This window comes from Nothoprocta perdicaria, unplaced genomic scaffold (genome assembly GCF_003342845.1).
Source record: "Nothoprocta perdicaria isolate Ctin4 unplaced genomic scaffold, notPer1 scaffold_136, whole genome shotgun sequence".
Taxonomy (NCBI): domain Eukaryota; kingdom Metazoa; phylum Chordata; class Aves; order Tinamiformes; family Tinamidae; genus Nothoprocta; species Nothoprocta perdicaria.
Genome location: NW_020454494.1, coordinates 723,512 through 742,433, shown reverse-complemented (window position 1 = coordinate 742,433; position 18,922 = coordinate 723,512). Strand labels below are relative to the sequence as shown.

General features: G+C 36.6%; 1 protein-coding gene across 1 annotated transcript in view; it reads right to left on the bottom strand.

Moving 5' to 3' along the window:
• Positions 1-18,922, bottom strand: part of DLGAP2 (DLG associated protein 2) — a 153,936-nt gene that overhangs the window by 10,311 nt on the left and 124,703 nt on the right. The window contains exons 8-9 of the mRNA XM_026033892.1: positions 9,236-9,321; positions 7,585-8,000 (exon numbers count right to left, since the gene is read on the bottom strand). Of these exons, the coding sequence (XP_025889677.1) occupies positions 7,585-8,000; positions 9,236-9,321 (502 nt within the window). The remainder of the gene's footprint in view (positions 1-7,584; positions 8,001-9,235; positions 9,322-18,922) is intronic.

Sequence of the window (18,922 nt, the reverse complement as noted above, 5' to 3'; positions counted from 1 at the left end):
TATATTACAGAAAAACTAAACTGCAACAGGTGACATAAGAAACACTAAACYGCAGCAAGGCTCAACATTTTGTTGTTTTTAGAGTTAAGAGGTGACTGGATGGCACATGAAAAGAAATGATAATAAGCATCATGCTTTAATTTTGCTTTAGCTAGACCAGTGAGACATTTGCCTCACAATAAGAAACAAGAGATAACTTGGAAGTTTTAGGCTGCAGTTCTGTGAAAGCATATATGTTTCTCTAACTTTAAATGCATGTGTAAATTTGTAAAGCTGTGCTTCTCAAAAGCTATTCCATTTTCTGTTAGACAAACAGCTCACAGCTGCACCACAGCACTAAATTAAACAGTACTATACATAATTCATCAGTCCCTTGTGGCATCCATTTGTGAAAGGGTTAAGTGGTTCAGGGCTGCATGAATAATTCACTGGAATTTTGTTTTTGTTTTGTTGGTCAAGTGAAATAAAACTTTTGAATTGGTTTGGGGTTTCTGATCAAAACCTCACTTTATGGAGTTTTTGACAAATGAAAAGCAAAGTTTTGGGTGTTAGAAAACTAACAAACACAGAAAAATCTGAACAAAAAGCAAATGTTTTCAGTTTTATATGAAACAAATTATTTTGCCTTTTAATTTTTTTTTTCCCTAGCATTTTTTAACAAACAACAAAGACAAAAAGCTTGGATTCTCATTCCTTTGATGCTCTGTAGCTCAGGACATAAGACATGCTCCAGATGTAGGGTCTGAATTCCTTCTTAGCCAAGATAAGGCATTTTGCTATAGGAGTTGTCCTTGGCATCTCCTTGCTGAAGCTAATCCACACTTATATTCAGTGACTTACTGGACAGAAAGAGAATGAGAAAGGCTGGTGAACCTTAGGCAGTGCTTGTCTGACAAGGAATACATTTTGTTTTTAGTTTTCTCCATCTAACTGTGTAGCTCACAGTTGAAATGCGTAGTTTGGGAAAAAGACATCCTGCCTGGACCTATGACAGAACTGACATTTGCTAGTGAATCTTCCTCCCCTCCCAAAATACGCATTTGTTTGGTCTTCATTATCCTGAAGGATTGTTCTAACAAACATCCATGATTTAAAGCCCAGGCAGACCAGACAAGATGTAGGCACTGGCAGTGCAGCATTTTGGTGTGATACACGCGCACTATGGATGTTAGATAGAGTGGTATTTCCACCCAAGTTTCCTTGAGGGAAATGCCCACGGACGGACAAACTGCAGCCCTGCAGGGTATACAGCCTGCTCCTGTGTTTGACCATATTTATACTGAAGATTTTTTTCTTCTGCTGTAACTGTGATTTTCTTTCTTCCTTGCTCTGACTTGTGCCAATCACTTTAGGTTCTTTCAATGTGTACCTGTGAGAAGAGTCTGGCTCCACCTTGGTGATGGACTCACCAGGCAGTGGCAAGCTGTGATTAGCTCCCCTATTAGCACGGTCTTTCCCTGGCGAAACAAACCTTGATCCCTCATGGCCACTGAGCATGTGGTAATTTTAAATAACTTGCAGAGCTAGGGCCTGGTTCTCAGGAATATTAGGTATGAAGAAGCCTACAGCAGTTCTCAAAAATGTCTCTAGTAGTAGTGAATACACACATATAATTAGGGCCTATCGTTTACTAAAGATCTCCCAACTCTATTTCCATTTCAATAAGTAAATCAGACTTAATAAAACATAGATGTTAGAATCTCTCATGTTCATGCCACTCTGCTTTACTGTAATTAAATTAAAGTATTAAAATACTTCAATTCATAATCTTTAGCACACTATTAATAGACAACCAAAGCCTTGTTATTAATTTCATGCATTGGGGAATTATTCTGATGAGTGCAGATTGATTATCTCCATGAAGGAATGATGAATGTTGCAGACTGGAGAAACTGAGATATTTTGTGATGCCTAGAAGATTTTGCTTGTAAATAAATGATGATAAAATCAACCTATTCACATCAATGTATATAAAATACATATAATTCCTCTACCCCTTCACCTCCCATTAATGTTATCTTTACTTGAAAGAGTGACACAACCATAATTCTGTTCATGAAACAAAAGAATTTGTTTCATATTCAGCATATGAAATATTCAGTTTTTGTTGTGTGGTCCTGTAAGGCTTCTCCTTTGAGGATATAGAAAATTTAGACCATGGCTTCAGCAGAAGCAGGCTCAAAATTTMATGCCTGGTTAGAGACTGTGCAAGTTCCTTGTAAGAACATGCACARTTAATACAATGGGGTTTCCCCTGCAATAAGTGTATTTCAAGATTGGAAATTATAGGTATAAATGTTCTATTGCTTGAGAATTGCTACAAAATCATTCAATTGAATATGGCTTTATATCACAGAAACAGAGGGTGAAAAATCAGATCTATATTGAAGAAGCCAAGATCATAGTCTGATCCGGTAGCTAAATTTTTGGCAGGTTAAAAGCTTTATTCAGCTGTGCCACTAGAGAACTAGTGACGAGAAACTGCTAAGAATCAGTCTAATCATTTTGTTTTCCAGGCATTCATTACTGTTTATTTAACTGATGTGTTTGTAATAATGTTAATTCGTCTTTAGTAGTTTTTCATTCATTTATATCTAATTTTACAATTTTCATTTCTTTTTTTTTTTACAATTGTAAATAAATTATTTCATATACAATACAGAAAACATATGCCTGGAAAAAATCACGTAGTTCATCCTCCTAACTCATGCCAGAGTATGTAGACCAGATATTTTTCTAATTTCTTAACCTTCTAACTTTGCAATGTCTAGTAGAAATATGTGTAGATATGTGTAGAATTTTTTTTCTTTCTTTTTTTTTAACAAAACAGAAGCATAGTAGTGAATGTATAAAGTTCAGAATAAGACAATAATTTTGGACAACACAGCTACCTACTAACAGTGTCCTATAGCATAAATATAAAAATAAATCTATGTTTCAAGATAAACTATACAGCCTTTGGAATGGTATTGCTCAAACTATAAACTATGCAGGTAAATAYGTCAATATTTATCATACATATCCTGTACATGCCAAGGATGTGATTTGGAAATGACAGAATTTCCTTTAATAGAAGACAGTGAGAACTTTTTTAAGTCAGGATTTTATAAGGCATGGCATGATTTATAAAACAAATGAAGCACATTAGAGAGTCCCGACTGCACACCAAAAGCTTTTAGCTTTTTTTAACTCCATATCAATTAATTTTAGGATCTGTTTTCACAATAGTAAAGCAATGGGATCCAAATGAGATTCAAATGCAAACAAACTGAGACTCTGTGTAGATGAACTTTTTACTCATATGAAGCTGGGTCTAACAGGAGCAAAGCTGAGCAGAACAATTCAGATGCTAAGAGCAATTCTTAGATTGCACATTATGAGTCTGTTTCTTATTTACTTGAAAAACTATTTCAAGAACCAAAGACATCCTCTAGACATTTCCAACTCTCAACATATAAAAGGCAACAGTGCCTGGAGGACAGAACTATGAGAAATAGAAGGAAAATCAGGTAAGTGATAGAATAATCTGCAATTGGTCAACCAGCTAAGAAAGCTTTGATGTATGATAAAATGATGAATACGCCAAAATAAATCAATTGTGATTCTTTTTTCTTCAAAGTATGGAAGATATAACTCTACCTTTTCCTGTTATTKTTTGTATGTGTCATTATATCTCTAGTGGCACACTGGAAATATCAACCAGACATTTAAAAGGAAAAACCAGGTATCCGTTAAATGAAGGGGCAAGGGGAGAGAAGAGTGATATTTTGTGTTTTCTAATGTCTTTTCTGTGCTTGARCTCACTTTACCTCAATAGTGCAGTTATGCCAGCAGAGCTCCTCACAAAGACTCAGAAGACACAGCAGCAAAACAACCCTTTGGATGGTAGAGTTCACACTTGGCTTACCAGTGTATATCTACTGTTAGATTCTGACATGAGAGTAAAGTCTGCTTTCTATTTGACTTGTTTATTGAAATATTTCTTGAAGAACCTCATGGCATTCAGGAGGCCAGGGTGTTCTTAGCTCCTCYTGCTTCCCTCAACCTGATCTACCAACTCCGGGCAGTGACTGAGGCCCACGGTCGTTGTTCCCCTTTACACTCCTGCTCCCTCCTCCTGGCCCTTGTTGTCTTCTGCCGCTTTGCAACACTCAAGAGCACTTTTCTGACCATCACTTACAAATCTTTAATAGTCAAATACAATTTCCAGGGTGCAAAATGCAAACTCGAGCCTTTACCCTTGAGAAACACCTATCTTTGCCTCAAGGTATTCTGGTAGTACCAAATGACGGGGTGAAGTCAAGTGACTGGGGACRGATACTGCTGTATACATATAGATATATACGTTAGAATAAACATTGAGAACACAAATAAGTGCCCACATAAACAATATATGAAATTTACAGACTCAAAAGTACAATTCATGGCTGCTGAACAAATATATAAATTCTGCAAAAAGAAAGAGGTTATTTTTGTTGCTATGATTATTCTCTTCTCTTCAAAGACCTGATGAGTGAAGTTCTTAAAACAACATTATGGGAAAGAAGTTACAGTGAAAGAAAAAATCAATACAGCAATCAGACAGTTTTCTGTGATCTCAGGGCTATTGTGCTAACACACAAAATGAAATTGCTTTCTAAAATGCAGTTCTATTTTCACTCTTCCTAAGATTAAAACAAAATATAAGTGATAGCATAAAGATGGCATTCTGCTATGAGATGCAAAGCTATATTTGTTCCTGAGGTATAATTAATACAACCTGGTTTAAAATAAATGATTCAGTACTAAGAATGACAGTCCAAATGTGCAAACTTTGCTGTGAAGCATTTTGGGAATAGAAGCTGGGAAATGGGAAAACACATTCAGTTGCTTCTGATCAGGCACTTATGTTTTTTTTCTATTTTTTTCAGAGAATTGCTAAATGCTTAAATATGTCAAAATACATTTTGTGCTGGGGTTTCATTAAATCTCTGTGCTTGTGGATACACACCTTTCAACCACTGTGGCCCAAATGGAGGATATAAAATGTGTCAAAGCCTCAACATGAAAAAAAATGCACACAAAAATCTTAAAATGATGTGAAGCTCATTCCCTCCTTAAAAAACATGCTTTGATAACTTTTTTTTTTTTTCCTGATGTAAGCTATATTAAGTTATGAGGCACCTATTCAAAGATCATGCAATTTGGAAATGATTTGAAGAGTATTGAAGTGAGACACAAGAAATGGACAAGTGTCTAAGTGTCATTTTCACAACCACCTGAAGACAAAAGTCTGATTTTGTTTGTGCTATAAACCTATCTTACAGGAATTCCACTAAGATATTAGGGAGGTACCAAACAGAGGTGGCAAACCTTTGGTGGTTAGTTCAAAAGGTGAATTGTAAAGTAAATTTTTGTTGTGCTTAAGTACCTATAAGGGAACCATTTTCTCTTTTTCTCTTATAGAGTCATTCTGTGAATGAAGAAACATAAAGCCCTTATATTTTGTTCTCTCTGAAATTATTTTAGGTTCCAATGCTCTCTAGGTCCAAATAGCAATAAAAATGATTGAAGTGCAATGTGTCTTTATGTACTGTACAATTCTCTAAAGCCTGTTCTCCTACTTGCTGCTTCCCTGTGTTGGAAGGCATTTTACACTATTCCTAGAGTGCATGAATGTAGTTTCACGAGGGAGGAGGGGAGGTGGTTCTGTACCTATGAATTCATAGTTACCTGAAACCATCTTCTCCAAGTTTTCATAACATAATATAAAGCCAGCTTCATATGTCAGAGAGTAGCCATGTCTATGACTGAGGAAAGAGTAAAGACGTGGAAGTATTTCCACTGCTTATTTCTTCAGATTGGAGATTAGATTAGATTAGGGCTGTGGGAATGGAAAGGTTTGCAGAGAAAGGAGATGGGAGAGATCCTCTCATTGCCTAGTAACTCGTCATTGGCCTCCTGGAGAAAGAGAAGAGCTAACTGTCTATGTATTTTCCCACCCTTCCCACTAATAATTTTACTCTTGCCAAGGAGACTAAAGTCTTCCTCATGGAAACATTTCTTCAGACTGTAATCACTTGTATGCTCTCAACAGTAAGAGGCTGTCTGGGAACCTAACACTTTGGGATACCTAATGATGCCAAAGAAATGTCAATATTTAGGAGTACAAAGATTTGGAGGGATTGGAAAAAAAGAAAAGATTTAAAAGATATATAAGAAGCATTAAAAAAAGCAACCATTATGAAAGAAGGTTGGGGAACCCTAGTGCACTCTAAGTGAAGCACAGTATTTTATTATAGGTACTTTTACAGCCCCTAGGAGAGCATTAAATACTTCACAGTAGCGACACAAAAAGAAAATTCTCAGCTAAAATCTGTCATCATGAAAATTATTACAAAACTTCAAACTCCAGAAAGCAATGGTGTTTGGAGAAAAACAGCCTTATGTACCTCAGTCCACCTCAAACCTTACATTTTAACTTGGAAAAGGCTTGTGCCCATCATAGTGAAGAAATATGGCTGTAAATTGAAAATGACAAATCAAAAATATAGATATTATTTCTCCCTAAAGGGTCAATGTAAGAAACAGAAATTTCCCTGTTACTAATCCTGTAGGCCGGGCCCAGGACCAGAGAGTGGAACACATACAAGAAATCACTGAGGGTGAAGAAGACAATCAGGAAAAAACTGTTGTTTGAGATTTGTGAAATGTAGGAAACGATGCTAGTAAAAAAAGCTAATATGAGCTAATTTGTGATCTGAGGAAACTGAGGTTGAGGAAATAATTCAGATCAGTAGAGACTGAAATATTTATAAAACTGAGACTGAAGAACAAGGATAATTGACCTCAGAGGGAATCACAGAGAGCTGGCTACTGAGTGCTAGGACCACTTTGATATATTACTATCATTAGCGTTGGCTTGGATATTGTTCCAAAATAGTCTACATTATTTTTCATTTTATCCCATCATTCCTTTCAAGGTGTCCACACAAAGTAAAAGAATAATAATAATTCTTGACAAAATTACAGTAGGAAAATACAGCTGAACTATCTAAGACTGTATATGTCTGGGTAACTGCAGAAGTGCTTTAGCTACTATTTTTGCCCATTCTTTCCATTAGTCTAATGAATCCTTTGTATTAGGCAAAAGTGTCTGTAAAAGAAGGACAAAATTCTAAGAATAGTTGTTGCAAGTAGGAGGCAAATTCTTAGGATTTAGTAAGATAATCCAAAAAAAAGCTTACCCAGGATCACCTTGTACACTCTGATAAAGTAGCAGGTGCTAGAGTCATAGAAGTTGGTGGCAAGATTGTGTCAGAGATGGAGCTGCAGATGTACAGCTATTACACTATGTGATCCATATTTAGCACTAGATTTTGATCCTACACTTGACTTTAAACAGACGGGCCCTCAACTACTTCTATAAAACCTAACTCGACAAAGGTCTGCTTGCACAAGGAGAGAGGTCTTCTATCCAATGGTTCTGTAGAGTGTTTCTGCTACTGCAAAATGAGTATGGAAAAGTTACAGACCACAACTTCCTTCTAACTTCCTTCTAATTTTAACAGACATCCATAAATAAAGATATTGAAATGATCTTACTTTCTTCAGAAAGATCGTTTTCTTCTGCTTCTCTTTCCATTTCTTTACACCATCCTTCCATCCTCTTAGTTTCAGTATGTAGTAACTTCATAAACCAAGATCCGTCCCGTCGACAAGGAGACATTCGACCAGTTTCTACTGTCTCAATGGCTGGTTCTAGCCAGGGTTCTGGTGGTGGGAGATTTGAGGTGTCAACGGGGGTCCTATAATCTTCTCGGTAACTGAAGAGTCCCTGTGTCCGTACAGTTCTCACTGCGCTATATTGGGTAGGGGTGCTGGGCTCTGAGTGCTGCTGGAACGATGAGCCAAACTGAAGTCCTTTGTCTTCCATGGTTATGTGTCCTGGGAAGCCCTCCAATTCCAGGTCAGCCTGGACAGCTGCTGTTACACTGTTTGAACGCTTAAATCGTCCATGTCTTATTGACAGGAGGAAAGAAAGAAAAGAGATTAAAAAATTTAAATACATATATGATTATACAGGGGCACAGAATAATGAATTCTCTTTTTCCCCTTGAACTTTAGGCTATTTTTTCCTTGTCTTTATTGCACTAAAAGAAGACAGTGAGTAACAACAGAGGGGAAAAAACAAATGCACGGGGTTATAGTGGCATTATTGATTTGAGCAAAGATACAAAGGAAAATCATTTAAATTATCTCTTGAAGCAAATATTGATTTGTTCTCATGCTATAAAATACCATGTATCATTGCTAAATGAAATGGAAATAACTAGCAGGACTGCAGAGCTATATATCCTGATGGAAGACTACTAGGTACACATATAAAAAAGTTCAAATAATAAGGCTATAATACTACACGAAATCTGAAAATCTTTTACATTAAGACTGTTGCAAATTCTTTAATAAAAGAAAAATAAAAAGAAAAATAGTAGCACTAGATTAAAGAGGTTTTTTTTTTTCCTTCATAGAATGATGATTAAATGTTGATTTTCTGGTGTGATACGCCAGGTAAGGACATTTTAGAATAGCTTTATGTTAAAAAGTCATTTAGAGAGACAAAGATTGTTCAYGAAATCTTTTCACATTTAGGCTTATTGGTTCAAATTACTGCTAGTCAATGGTGCTAAAAAGCAAATAGCAGTGAGATAATGTCAGATAGCTACTGTGAAATGAGATAATAGTCCCAGTCCAGTATTCAATGGGCAGTGACTACGGAGCATAACTTTTCAGTTAGTATATTGATCAGCAGTTTTTTTTTTTAAAGTAGACAAGGATTGGCCAAGTGAAATCTCATTCTGCATTAGGATGAAGGTACCCTGGTTTACATCCTATCCTTTTTATCCTCGTGCAAGACTTGAAAAAGCTTGGCAATGCAAGAGGTCCTTTCAGAAGGAGCCATATTCCAAGATCTATCTCCCTGAATTTATTCTGTAATTCTGTAATAATGAAAGGATATTATTAATCCATTAAAATTTTCACTTTCTTCCCTTCAATTAAAACTTGGAAATCTGACTGTATTAATGAACTACTAAATAATCACTACAAATTTTACCAAATCACCAGCATGCATGTAATAAATTTGACTTTGTGAATGATTTGGAGGCAGCATTTGTAAGATGCTTGTTATTAAGACCTTATAGAAACATGCTTAAATTTATAAAAGACTACAGATTTTTGTATGTGCTTGAATTACCGTTTTTCATCTTCCACTTGCACTCCAACGGAGTGGTACTCGCGTAGACCTCTGCTCTCAGTATCTGAATCAGTTGCTGTTTCCACCTAATTCAACACAAAAGATATATCTTCAGAGTGAGCACGGACAATTCAGCATTATTTCTATCTGCACTTATTTAAATTAATTATGTTTCCTCTCTCACTGCTAGTAACATCTCCTCGTGCAGTAAAGTTAAGTAAGTATTTAGCCTGGTATCATTGTTTTGGCACTGCAGTTTGCAAAGCTTTGCACTACTTCTGYTCTGCTCTGCAATTCTCTATTTGAACACGAAGCAGATGCAATTACTCAGTTCAGTGGAAGCAGGAAGTAAGCCTGGCTTGCGAAGTTCCATCATTAGCACTGGGAATCCACAGGATAGCCCCTTTCACATTATTATAAAACATTCTCATTATAGCCCATGATTTACAAAATAAAATAAAAACTCAAGTAGCCCCATAAACGTGCAAATGATAAAAAGAAATGTTGCAATGAAATTTTATCGACAACTGAGCTGACAAATATAGAACCATTTAAATGACATGAAGAATACGGCAGAATGCCATATCTCATCCTTTTTAATAACACGGTGCTGAAAATGCCATATCAAGCAAATAATGCATGCATTTTTATAGTATTCCCATCTGAAATACACTTGCTACACTTGCTAAAATACATTCACAGTGGAGGTTTCTTCATAATTGAGACCACATCTCTACCACAAGTTTCTGCAGGTTTTTATATAACACTTCCCATCTCCTCACTGACCCCAGGTCTTTGACACAGACGTAATGAATGTTGCAAAGTGTGAAAATTATGTTGAATCAAATGAGAGTTAGAAAAATAGAGTAGAATAGACTTTCCATTTGGATGTTTCACTGTTAAATAAAAAAAAAAATGTATTATCAGCAACCAGATTTTCAAGATGCAGTGTTGCACAGTCCATGGGTACATTCAAAKGGTACATCCTATGAAGACGAAGACGAGACAACTGTTCCCCTAACAGCAGTCACAGGCAGCCCACTTGTATCCTGTTCTTTATTCTGACCCTCTGGTGCAACCTTCACAATTTTCTCCCAGCTTCACAGTCCCAATTCCATCAGCAKGAAGGGTGTACAGCGACGGGAGAAGGAGGGTGGGAAGTGAATGTGCACTTAGGCTGCATTTTTTGGAGAAGTAAGTTCCTGGTAACTTCTTTCAATTTTCAAGCAGCATTTCCATGGAAGTATGCATTCATATTCATCTATTGGGGGAGATCTTGATGAAAAACTACTGCAGGATCCCTTTAGTAAGTGTTACAGCAGTACTTGAACYGCATAGTACAGTGTCAGGCACAAGTTTGCAAAGAGCTCCAACTATTAGCATGAAAGTCAGCRAAAGACATATTTCCCAGTATCTTCATTCATTCTGCATGTACTGCAGAGGAGGGCATGCCCTGTCATCTGTTCCCACCTCGGTAGGTGCATGGAAACCTGCTGTATTTGCTTGGAAAGGTATATGCATTTTGAGAATGGTTTCTTCTAAGATATCTGCCTCAGAAACAGGCTCAAAGATTTGCTGCTGTCAGTATAAAATGAAAGGTTGCTTTTGACATAAGCAGCTTCAGTCATTGAGGTATGCAGGAGGAAAAAAAAGACAAGAAAGCTGGTTTCCCTAACTCAGGTAGATCTGAGCTACAACACAGGTGGAAGCTTAACCTGAGACTGGAAGGTCAACTTCCCTCTCTAAAAAAAAAGCATTGTTATTAAGTAGAGCAGCAATAAGGATCAGTCTCTTATCACAAGGAGTAGCTRTTGGGATGGATACCCTTATTTATAGCATGCAAGTTACCAAGGGTCCAAAAGTGTTTTCAAAAGTAGGTTTGAGTCCACTATCCCTCTCAGGGACTTACAAAAAGCTGGATTTGAAATTTTTTCTTCATCAGAGACTGACAAACAAAAATAAAGATGAATTGAACTGGGTCAAGAGTCCACGTATGAACATGCACATATGTGCACCCTGAGCTTCCTAGTTCTAGCGAGTGACCTTCTTGACAGCAGCTGCCTTCCCTCCTGTATAGATTACTTTTATCCCTTTCTTTCYGGTACTGAAAAGCCATCACTGCAAAGCCTATTTCCCCTGGCACAGGGAAGTTATTTTTATTTAGTTTTGTCACCTTCAGTGCCAGCTTTTGCCTGTTGAACTAGATTCATGTGAATAGGATGCCATGAAAAGCAGGACTTGCACTGGAAGTCCTCAACTACAATGATGAGTGCTTAGTCACATATGCACAGCCATGTTCTGAAGAATGAGGCTAAGATATTCCCCAAAAGAGAGAGGATGGCAAGAATAATAAGAATGAATAACAAAAGGATCAGACTACGGCTCTTAAGGGCACTTTCATGAATGCTGACAGGAAGATGATGTTAAAGTTAAGGAAACATTTTCTGAGGAAGTTTCTTCATATTTGAATCCCAGCAACATCTGCACTAGTTAGGACTGAAAAGCTACAGTATTTGKGATTCTTCTGGGACAGACAGAGCTCCAAAGCTACCCAAGTCACTCTGAAGTAAATCATACAATTCAGGAAGCAGATAAGCTTAAAATCACAACCYATGAAAGTAATGCCATGAAAGGGAGTCTTCAACCAGAGATTTCACCTCCCCGTGAAGATCATCAAACTAGAAATCAGAAGTGCTACACAGGATTCACTAGGGGTAGTACCTGAGGACTATGTTGAAGTGAAAAAATTTAGATTTAAAATATCTTTAATATTAAGTTCATAAAAGAACATAAGAGGTAAGTTTGCTTTCAATTAACCAAGTTATATTGTAGGATTAGAGTTAACAGCCCCGCAGACAGGACTGTTAATGTTAAAGAGTATACATGATTCAAAATACATGTAAACATATATTTTAAATGGTTATATCATAGTGATTTTTTTTTTTTTTAATGAAAAGTTTACCTGAGAGGGAAAATATCAATATTTGAAATAGTTTGACTTTCTTAAAGCCTATTTTATTTATTTAGCTATGTCAGTCAGGACATTTGAGAAAATTAATTTGGAAAACTGATTGARGAAAGGGATGAAACATGCTTCATTTCTCACTGTACAATCATGAATGGGCTTGTTCAACTTTAAGTTTTAATTTCACTAGTAGAGTATTTGTTCTTATGTAGCAAGTGAGGTATGCACAACGGGCTACAACAATGAACACTGGTAATAAGTCTTCCGTAGTCTAGTCCAGGCGGAGGAAATACTTCACATAAAGAGTTCTGTGTGAGAATAACATTAGAATGGCTACTTTTGCTGATGGAAAAGATGGTCAGATATGACAGCAGTGATAAGTCACCTACAATTTTATGAGCTGAATGGACCAAGAACGTGAGAGTCAAAATGTGATCCAAGCACCTAAACTGACTTAATACAAGAACAGTACTGGTGAAGAGGTCTTAAATGTGCTCATTAGACCAGCAGCTGGAAACTGGCCTGAGCTTATGTGCAGGGACTGATTCATTAGAAACAGCAGCAAAACTCACCTGGTGGTTTCAAAGGTTTCAATGATCATGTTTTTTGCCAAGATACCATCTGGCATGCTACCACTGATAGGAGAAAAATTTAGAAAGATATTTTCCTTCTGACATGTGGGAAGTGTTTTTCTTCATTTAAGAACTTCAATGTCTCCCCACTTGGCAGTGTTGTGTCCCCACTTCATTCCAAATCACTGGCTTCCTTCACAAAGCTCTTAGGATGACTGTTTCTGCATGCCATCTACCTTGGGATCCACCAATCCACTCCTGCAGGATAACTGCTGGATCTGGAATTGGGCTGAGGAAAATCAGTGGCTAATTAGTCCTCCAGGACTAATGCACAGGTAGTAACATAGTGTGGAAGATGAGCAATGGGACTTCTGACTTCCACGTGGATATCTCAGCAGCTCAGATACTGTGCTGTTGTAACTGTGATGATCTAACGATATAAACAAGAAAACATTTGCATAGAGAAGATCAGCTAGGCTAGCTGCATTGCTGGAATAAAGCAGGAAATTTGGGAACCTTTCTTTACACCTTTCTTCAATACTGCATACCAAAGGCATATTTGTTTTGGATAATGGTATTGCATTGTTTAGTAACAGATAGTATGTCATCTTTTGAACATGACTTTTGCTTTTTTTTTTTTGATCTGGTATTTTTGTGGTATTTTTTTCTCTGATGATTTTTTTTCTCTGTCTAGGAATGATCATTCATTTACCCAAGCGCTTGCTTATTGATATTTCACCGGGAAGTATATCCTGGCTAATTTTGCTCCTGTGTAATTGACACCTGGAATTTGCAGGCATAAATGAAGCAATCTGTTATAAAATCTTATTCAAAACAAAATTATCAAGGAAATTACAGTCCTGATATCAAAATGGAAATAGCATTAGTTACCTCTAAATATAATCTCTTTCCAAATTATCCTTCAACTCAGCTTGCCAAGACTGACACTGACTAAATGACCCCATGATTGTCCTCATATCTTAATGCTTTCATTTCATTACTGTGCCTTGTATCAGCAGAAGAATGCCAAATTTCTGCACAATTTTGAAGAGCATATATTAAAATAACCACCAAAAAAGGAGGAAGTTCCAGTGGGAAATAACAAAGTAATTTTCACTACCAAGGAAACAAATGAATAAACAAATCGTATTTCTGAATGACAGATGGCATAAAGACTCCCACTAGAGGACAWCAGGAAGCTTTTTAAGTTTAATCAGATTGGCCAAACTAAATTCAAAAGAGCAGGAGAAAAATATGTTTGATTGTGTAGCTTATGAAACTTGAATCATCCTTAAAAAATTTGATGTTATTCTTTATGGTTCTTTATTGCTTTAATACTCACTAGCATACATTTCAAAAGCCTTTATATTTGTAAATTGACTCACAACCTTAACAAAGTGAAATGATGTGACAAGATGTATGGCTATTTGGTATTCTTACACATAAAAAAAAATAAGAAATCAAACAAAAACAGAAGAAAGAAGAGGAGCAGATCTAATAAGGCAGGTTAGCTTCTTCTCCCCTTGCAAATAAATTTGGCCTTTRTACTTTAAAAATGTTGTTTGGGGGCTTTACAGTATGCTGTTCATAGTAAATGCATTAGAGGATGGTAAATCTAGGCAACTTTGTGTAATCAAAAGAATTTTCAAGATAAAGATCTAGAAGAAACTCCTGCTCTTGGGGCCACAATCTCTTTCTCTGCCCCTTGCAGAGGGGCTGCTCTAAGGAGGCTACAGGGCCATGACAGCTCCCATGAAGAGGAGGTCACACTGCCAGGACGGGAGGAACCAGAGCAATCAGCTTTGTGTGAGGGATGAGCATCTGGCTTTGTGGAGGATTGAGACCCAAAGGAAATTATAACATTTTTGTTATCGTGGCTTGCATCTTAATCATCCCTCTATAAAATATGATCTTCTATAAACGCTATTTTAAACACTTTTAGTGTTTAAACATTTTAGTGTTTAAACAGTAACAGCATAGGCTGCAATTATAATTACAGGCTCAATAATCATTAGACTCAATTCATATTTATACACGTGAAAAACAAATCATTGTTTTGTGCTTATTTCTCTATTATTTGCCTTACCTATGGGCCTAATACTTCCCTCCACTGTTTTTGTTGCCCAACATGAAATACTATAAAACTGGTGATCCGTGATGACTCAAAATTTGAGCAACTACCTACCAGATACCGGCAGCAAGTTATTAATAAACTACATATGACTAAATTATACTTACACTAAATTATTTGAATGAATGCAAATCAGTATTGCAATTACCTTGCACATTACAATCAACCTGCATTTGTTTATAGGCACTCACTCTAGAAAAGGATGTATGTTGATGAAATTATTTCTGCAAAATATTAGCTTTATTTTAGCTGATAATTTTAACTACTAAAAGGCAACTTTTATTTCTGCACTCAAGAATTATTCTGCTCTCGCACAAGAGCACTGCAAAATCACATTACTGTGTCTAAGGTTCCATATACACTGTCTCTAAGGGAAGTTTTGATAAAATATATTCAGTGCACAGGAAAACAGAGTTTAACCTAGTGCCTTTTTCTTCTCACTCCTAATCATGAGTAACAAGAGTCCTTCAGACCACATTATCTCTCCCCATGCAGCCTCACTGCCTTCAATGGGTTTTCACTGCTRTAACCAATGTGTTCTATAATTAGAATTTAATAAACCATCATTCTGATGTAGAGGAAAGAAAATCACTCACCTCTCCTCTCTTGGATAGGCTTTACAGTGATAACAAGAGTAAAAAAAAAAAGAAGAAAATACTACACTTGACACTAGACCAAGTAAATGCAATTGTGAACACAGATAACTAACTGTTCATAGGTAAAGGAAGAGATCATTTCTATGCAGTAGCTTCAAAGCAGAAAAAAGATAAAGTAAAATTGAAATATTACCTTCACTGTTTTAACTCCAAGAATTCTTTTATCAGCCAGAAATCTTATATTCTTTCAAAATAATTTTTAGAAATGGACCAAACACGTACCAAAACCTGCATGCTTAAGTGATTCTGTGTCTCACTATAGAGTGCCATTTTGCTACTCTACTGCTGCCCGACAGAACATACCGACTACTCAGATATGTTGGGTGGCACAGTGAGTGCTAATTTCTGCAAGAATACTATGAAACAGGYTGAAAACTTCAACAGCTCTCTCCAGAAAACTCTGCTTCTTAAAAAGGATTGCTAGAGTTTAGAACTGCCATTTAGGTTATGTTATATGAAATAATAACACATAGTATTGCATACAGCAGTGGTGGGACATTTTTGGTGCATTAAATGCTAAATGGCAAATTATTTCACACCAATTCAGCAAATACTCTGCAAGGCAGTGTTTTGAGGCAGTATGAATGTTTCTTAACGTCAACTGGCATCCAACAAAAAAAGCAGTGGGAATTTGTGAGAAGAGCAAAAGCTTAAAAGTCTGAAATAACCATAGCTTTCTTTTAGCTACTATTTCAACTATTGAGTTTTTTTTAGCAAATGTAGGATGCCAAAAAGCAGCCAGTGGCTGAGATCTGGCAGTCCTGCGAACTGTGACTCTGTGTTATTGGACATTAGATTTAAAGGCCAACTTATAGCTTCTAAACTATGGATGCATTATCAGAACTTTCACAGACTTCCACAGGCCAGGGATACTACCCACTTCTCTCTGAAAAAAGCCATAGTTTGATAATGATTTTAGGAAGACAACGATCAAAGTCTACCACTAAAACTTTGGATCATTTATGATCCCAAGATSGGTGGAATCAATAGAAATATTTTTCTGATTGCAGAGGTCTATGTGTAACCTGCAGTAAAGCACTGATGGGGATAGAATAACCTGTACATGCTCATCAAAGTAAATGCATCACGTGGGAGAAAAACACTCTGCCTTTAAAAGAAATTTAAGTTTGAGGCTGTGGAGTTTCTTTAAGAAAGCTTTTACCATAAAATGCTAATAATAACTTTGTTTACAACACAAAATAAAGCAATTAAAAAAAAATAAAGGGACTGGCAAGTTACTGCACTGACCCTCCTGGATACAACTTCTGATCTATAAGAACAACTTGTCTAGTGAAAAAGCTGGAGAAAAAAAAAAAAAGTGATCTGATGATAATGAAGATGACAGAGGCCATTCTCTATGCTGCTACAATTAGTGCCTGTCTCCAAAAATACCATCATGAGTCAGACTCCACACTTAAAACATTTGTTTCCGTATCACTTACTTCCAGAATTTCTGTTCATTTTGAGAAACTTTGATGTCTTCTAAATAGAGGAGAAAAAAAAAAAAGACTGCACTTCTTGCTTGAAATAAATAATGAACTAATTTCTTGAAATGTCTTTACAGTTGAAATGTCTTTCATAGGAAATGGCTTATAGCGAGCTGGTTTTGAATGATAATCATTAATAAATAAAACAGGTTATGCATAACAGCAGACTCCTTGGAAATATATCAACAATAATCTCATCCTTGAGTTACAGTTTATTCTACTCAAGAGAACCTCAACCCCTTCATTTTAATTTAAATGTTTTTTCTTCTGCTGTCATGACAGAAAACAGATAGGAAAACTATAGCTACTAATATTATCAGAACTTTGTTCTTTGTGATATATACTTTTTTTTTTTTTTTTTTTTTTTTTTTTNAAGAAATCTGACCGTATTTTTAACCCCATAACCAGTATTTTGTAGATTGTCTGAATTTGGGGATCCTTATTATCTCATGCCTACTGACATGTCTGACAATATTCCTCTTCACTTACATACTGGAGTGCAGAAAAAAAGTCCAGGAGCTTTATTCTGGGAAGGCTTTGTTTCTGAAACTGTTTTTGCTGCAAAAGCACCAGTTGGGGAGGGCTGAAATATTATGAAATAGGTTATCAAAGGTGAGCTTTTATCTGTCTTTGCAGGCTGGGTGAGATAGATTGATTGTACAGTAAGTCCAATGCTTKTCACGAGAGTTAGGTTTCCTGTATATGAGAACACCAGTCCCATGGCACATGTGTATTATTCAAGAACTTTTGAAGAAGACTCCTGCTCATTGCACATGCACTGCCCAGACCATATTTCACAGAGACACTGGGGTCCTCTCCTGGCTCCACGGCAGCTTTACCTGCCTCTAGTRGCATTGCTGCTCCTTATCGCTCTGCCTCCTCCTTACTGTATAGAGTGATTAGTAATCACTCTCACACCGATGTGTTAAAGTAATGAAACATTAAAAAATGCACAAATTAACCGTCCTGATAGCAAATTAATTAATGCAAATTCATGCAAATTCAATGCAACACCCTGGCATGGCATGCTAATGAGAAAACAAGTCATTTAGTCAATCAAGGAAATATGCAAATAAAAAACATCCTCTTCTAAGATGCTTTGATGTAGAAGTGTAAAAGAAATGAAATACTTCAGTTGCATTTTGGGGGCATAAATTACTATTTGTGTAGTTTTCAAATAAATGTTTTCTACCCTGTGTTATTATTCCATAGAAGCGTGGCAACTGGAATATAACAATGTTCTTTTCTGCTTAGAAATACTGCAGATGAGTATTTTTTCACACCAGTGTATAGCCTGAGACTTCTTACTACAGAAAAAGAAGAAAAATGAAAGCACAATATCAGGGTACTATATCAAGGGTAATCTTCCAATCTGAATCTTATCTAACATCAAACACTGCATCCAAGTATCTTGTATTTCTCAAAAAAAAAAAAAAAGCATTTTGTCTTCTAAAGTTACTGTTAAAAAAAAAGTCTGCCTTTTGYAGTGGTACACCCCACTGAGAGCTAATATAATGGTCTGAGMAGCAGATGATAAGTTCCACCTCCATTATGAGGAAGAACTTCTTGACTGTGAGGGTGACAGAGCCCTGGAACAGGCTGCCCAGGGAGGTTGTGGAGTCTCCTTCTCTGGAGGTCTTCAAAACCTGCCTGGATGCCACCCTGTGCCCCATGTTCTTGGTGTCCCTGCTGGAGCAGGGGGTTGGACTAGATGATCTCTAGAGGTCCCTTCCAACCTCAACCATTCTGTGATTCTGTGAAGTTCCTGTAAGTCATTACATGGATGTCTTTATGGATCATAAGCGCATAGTTTTAAACACACCACATATCAAGAAGGGTCAAAGCCCCATGAAAAGTACAGGTCATCACTTATAGC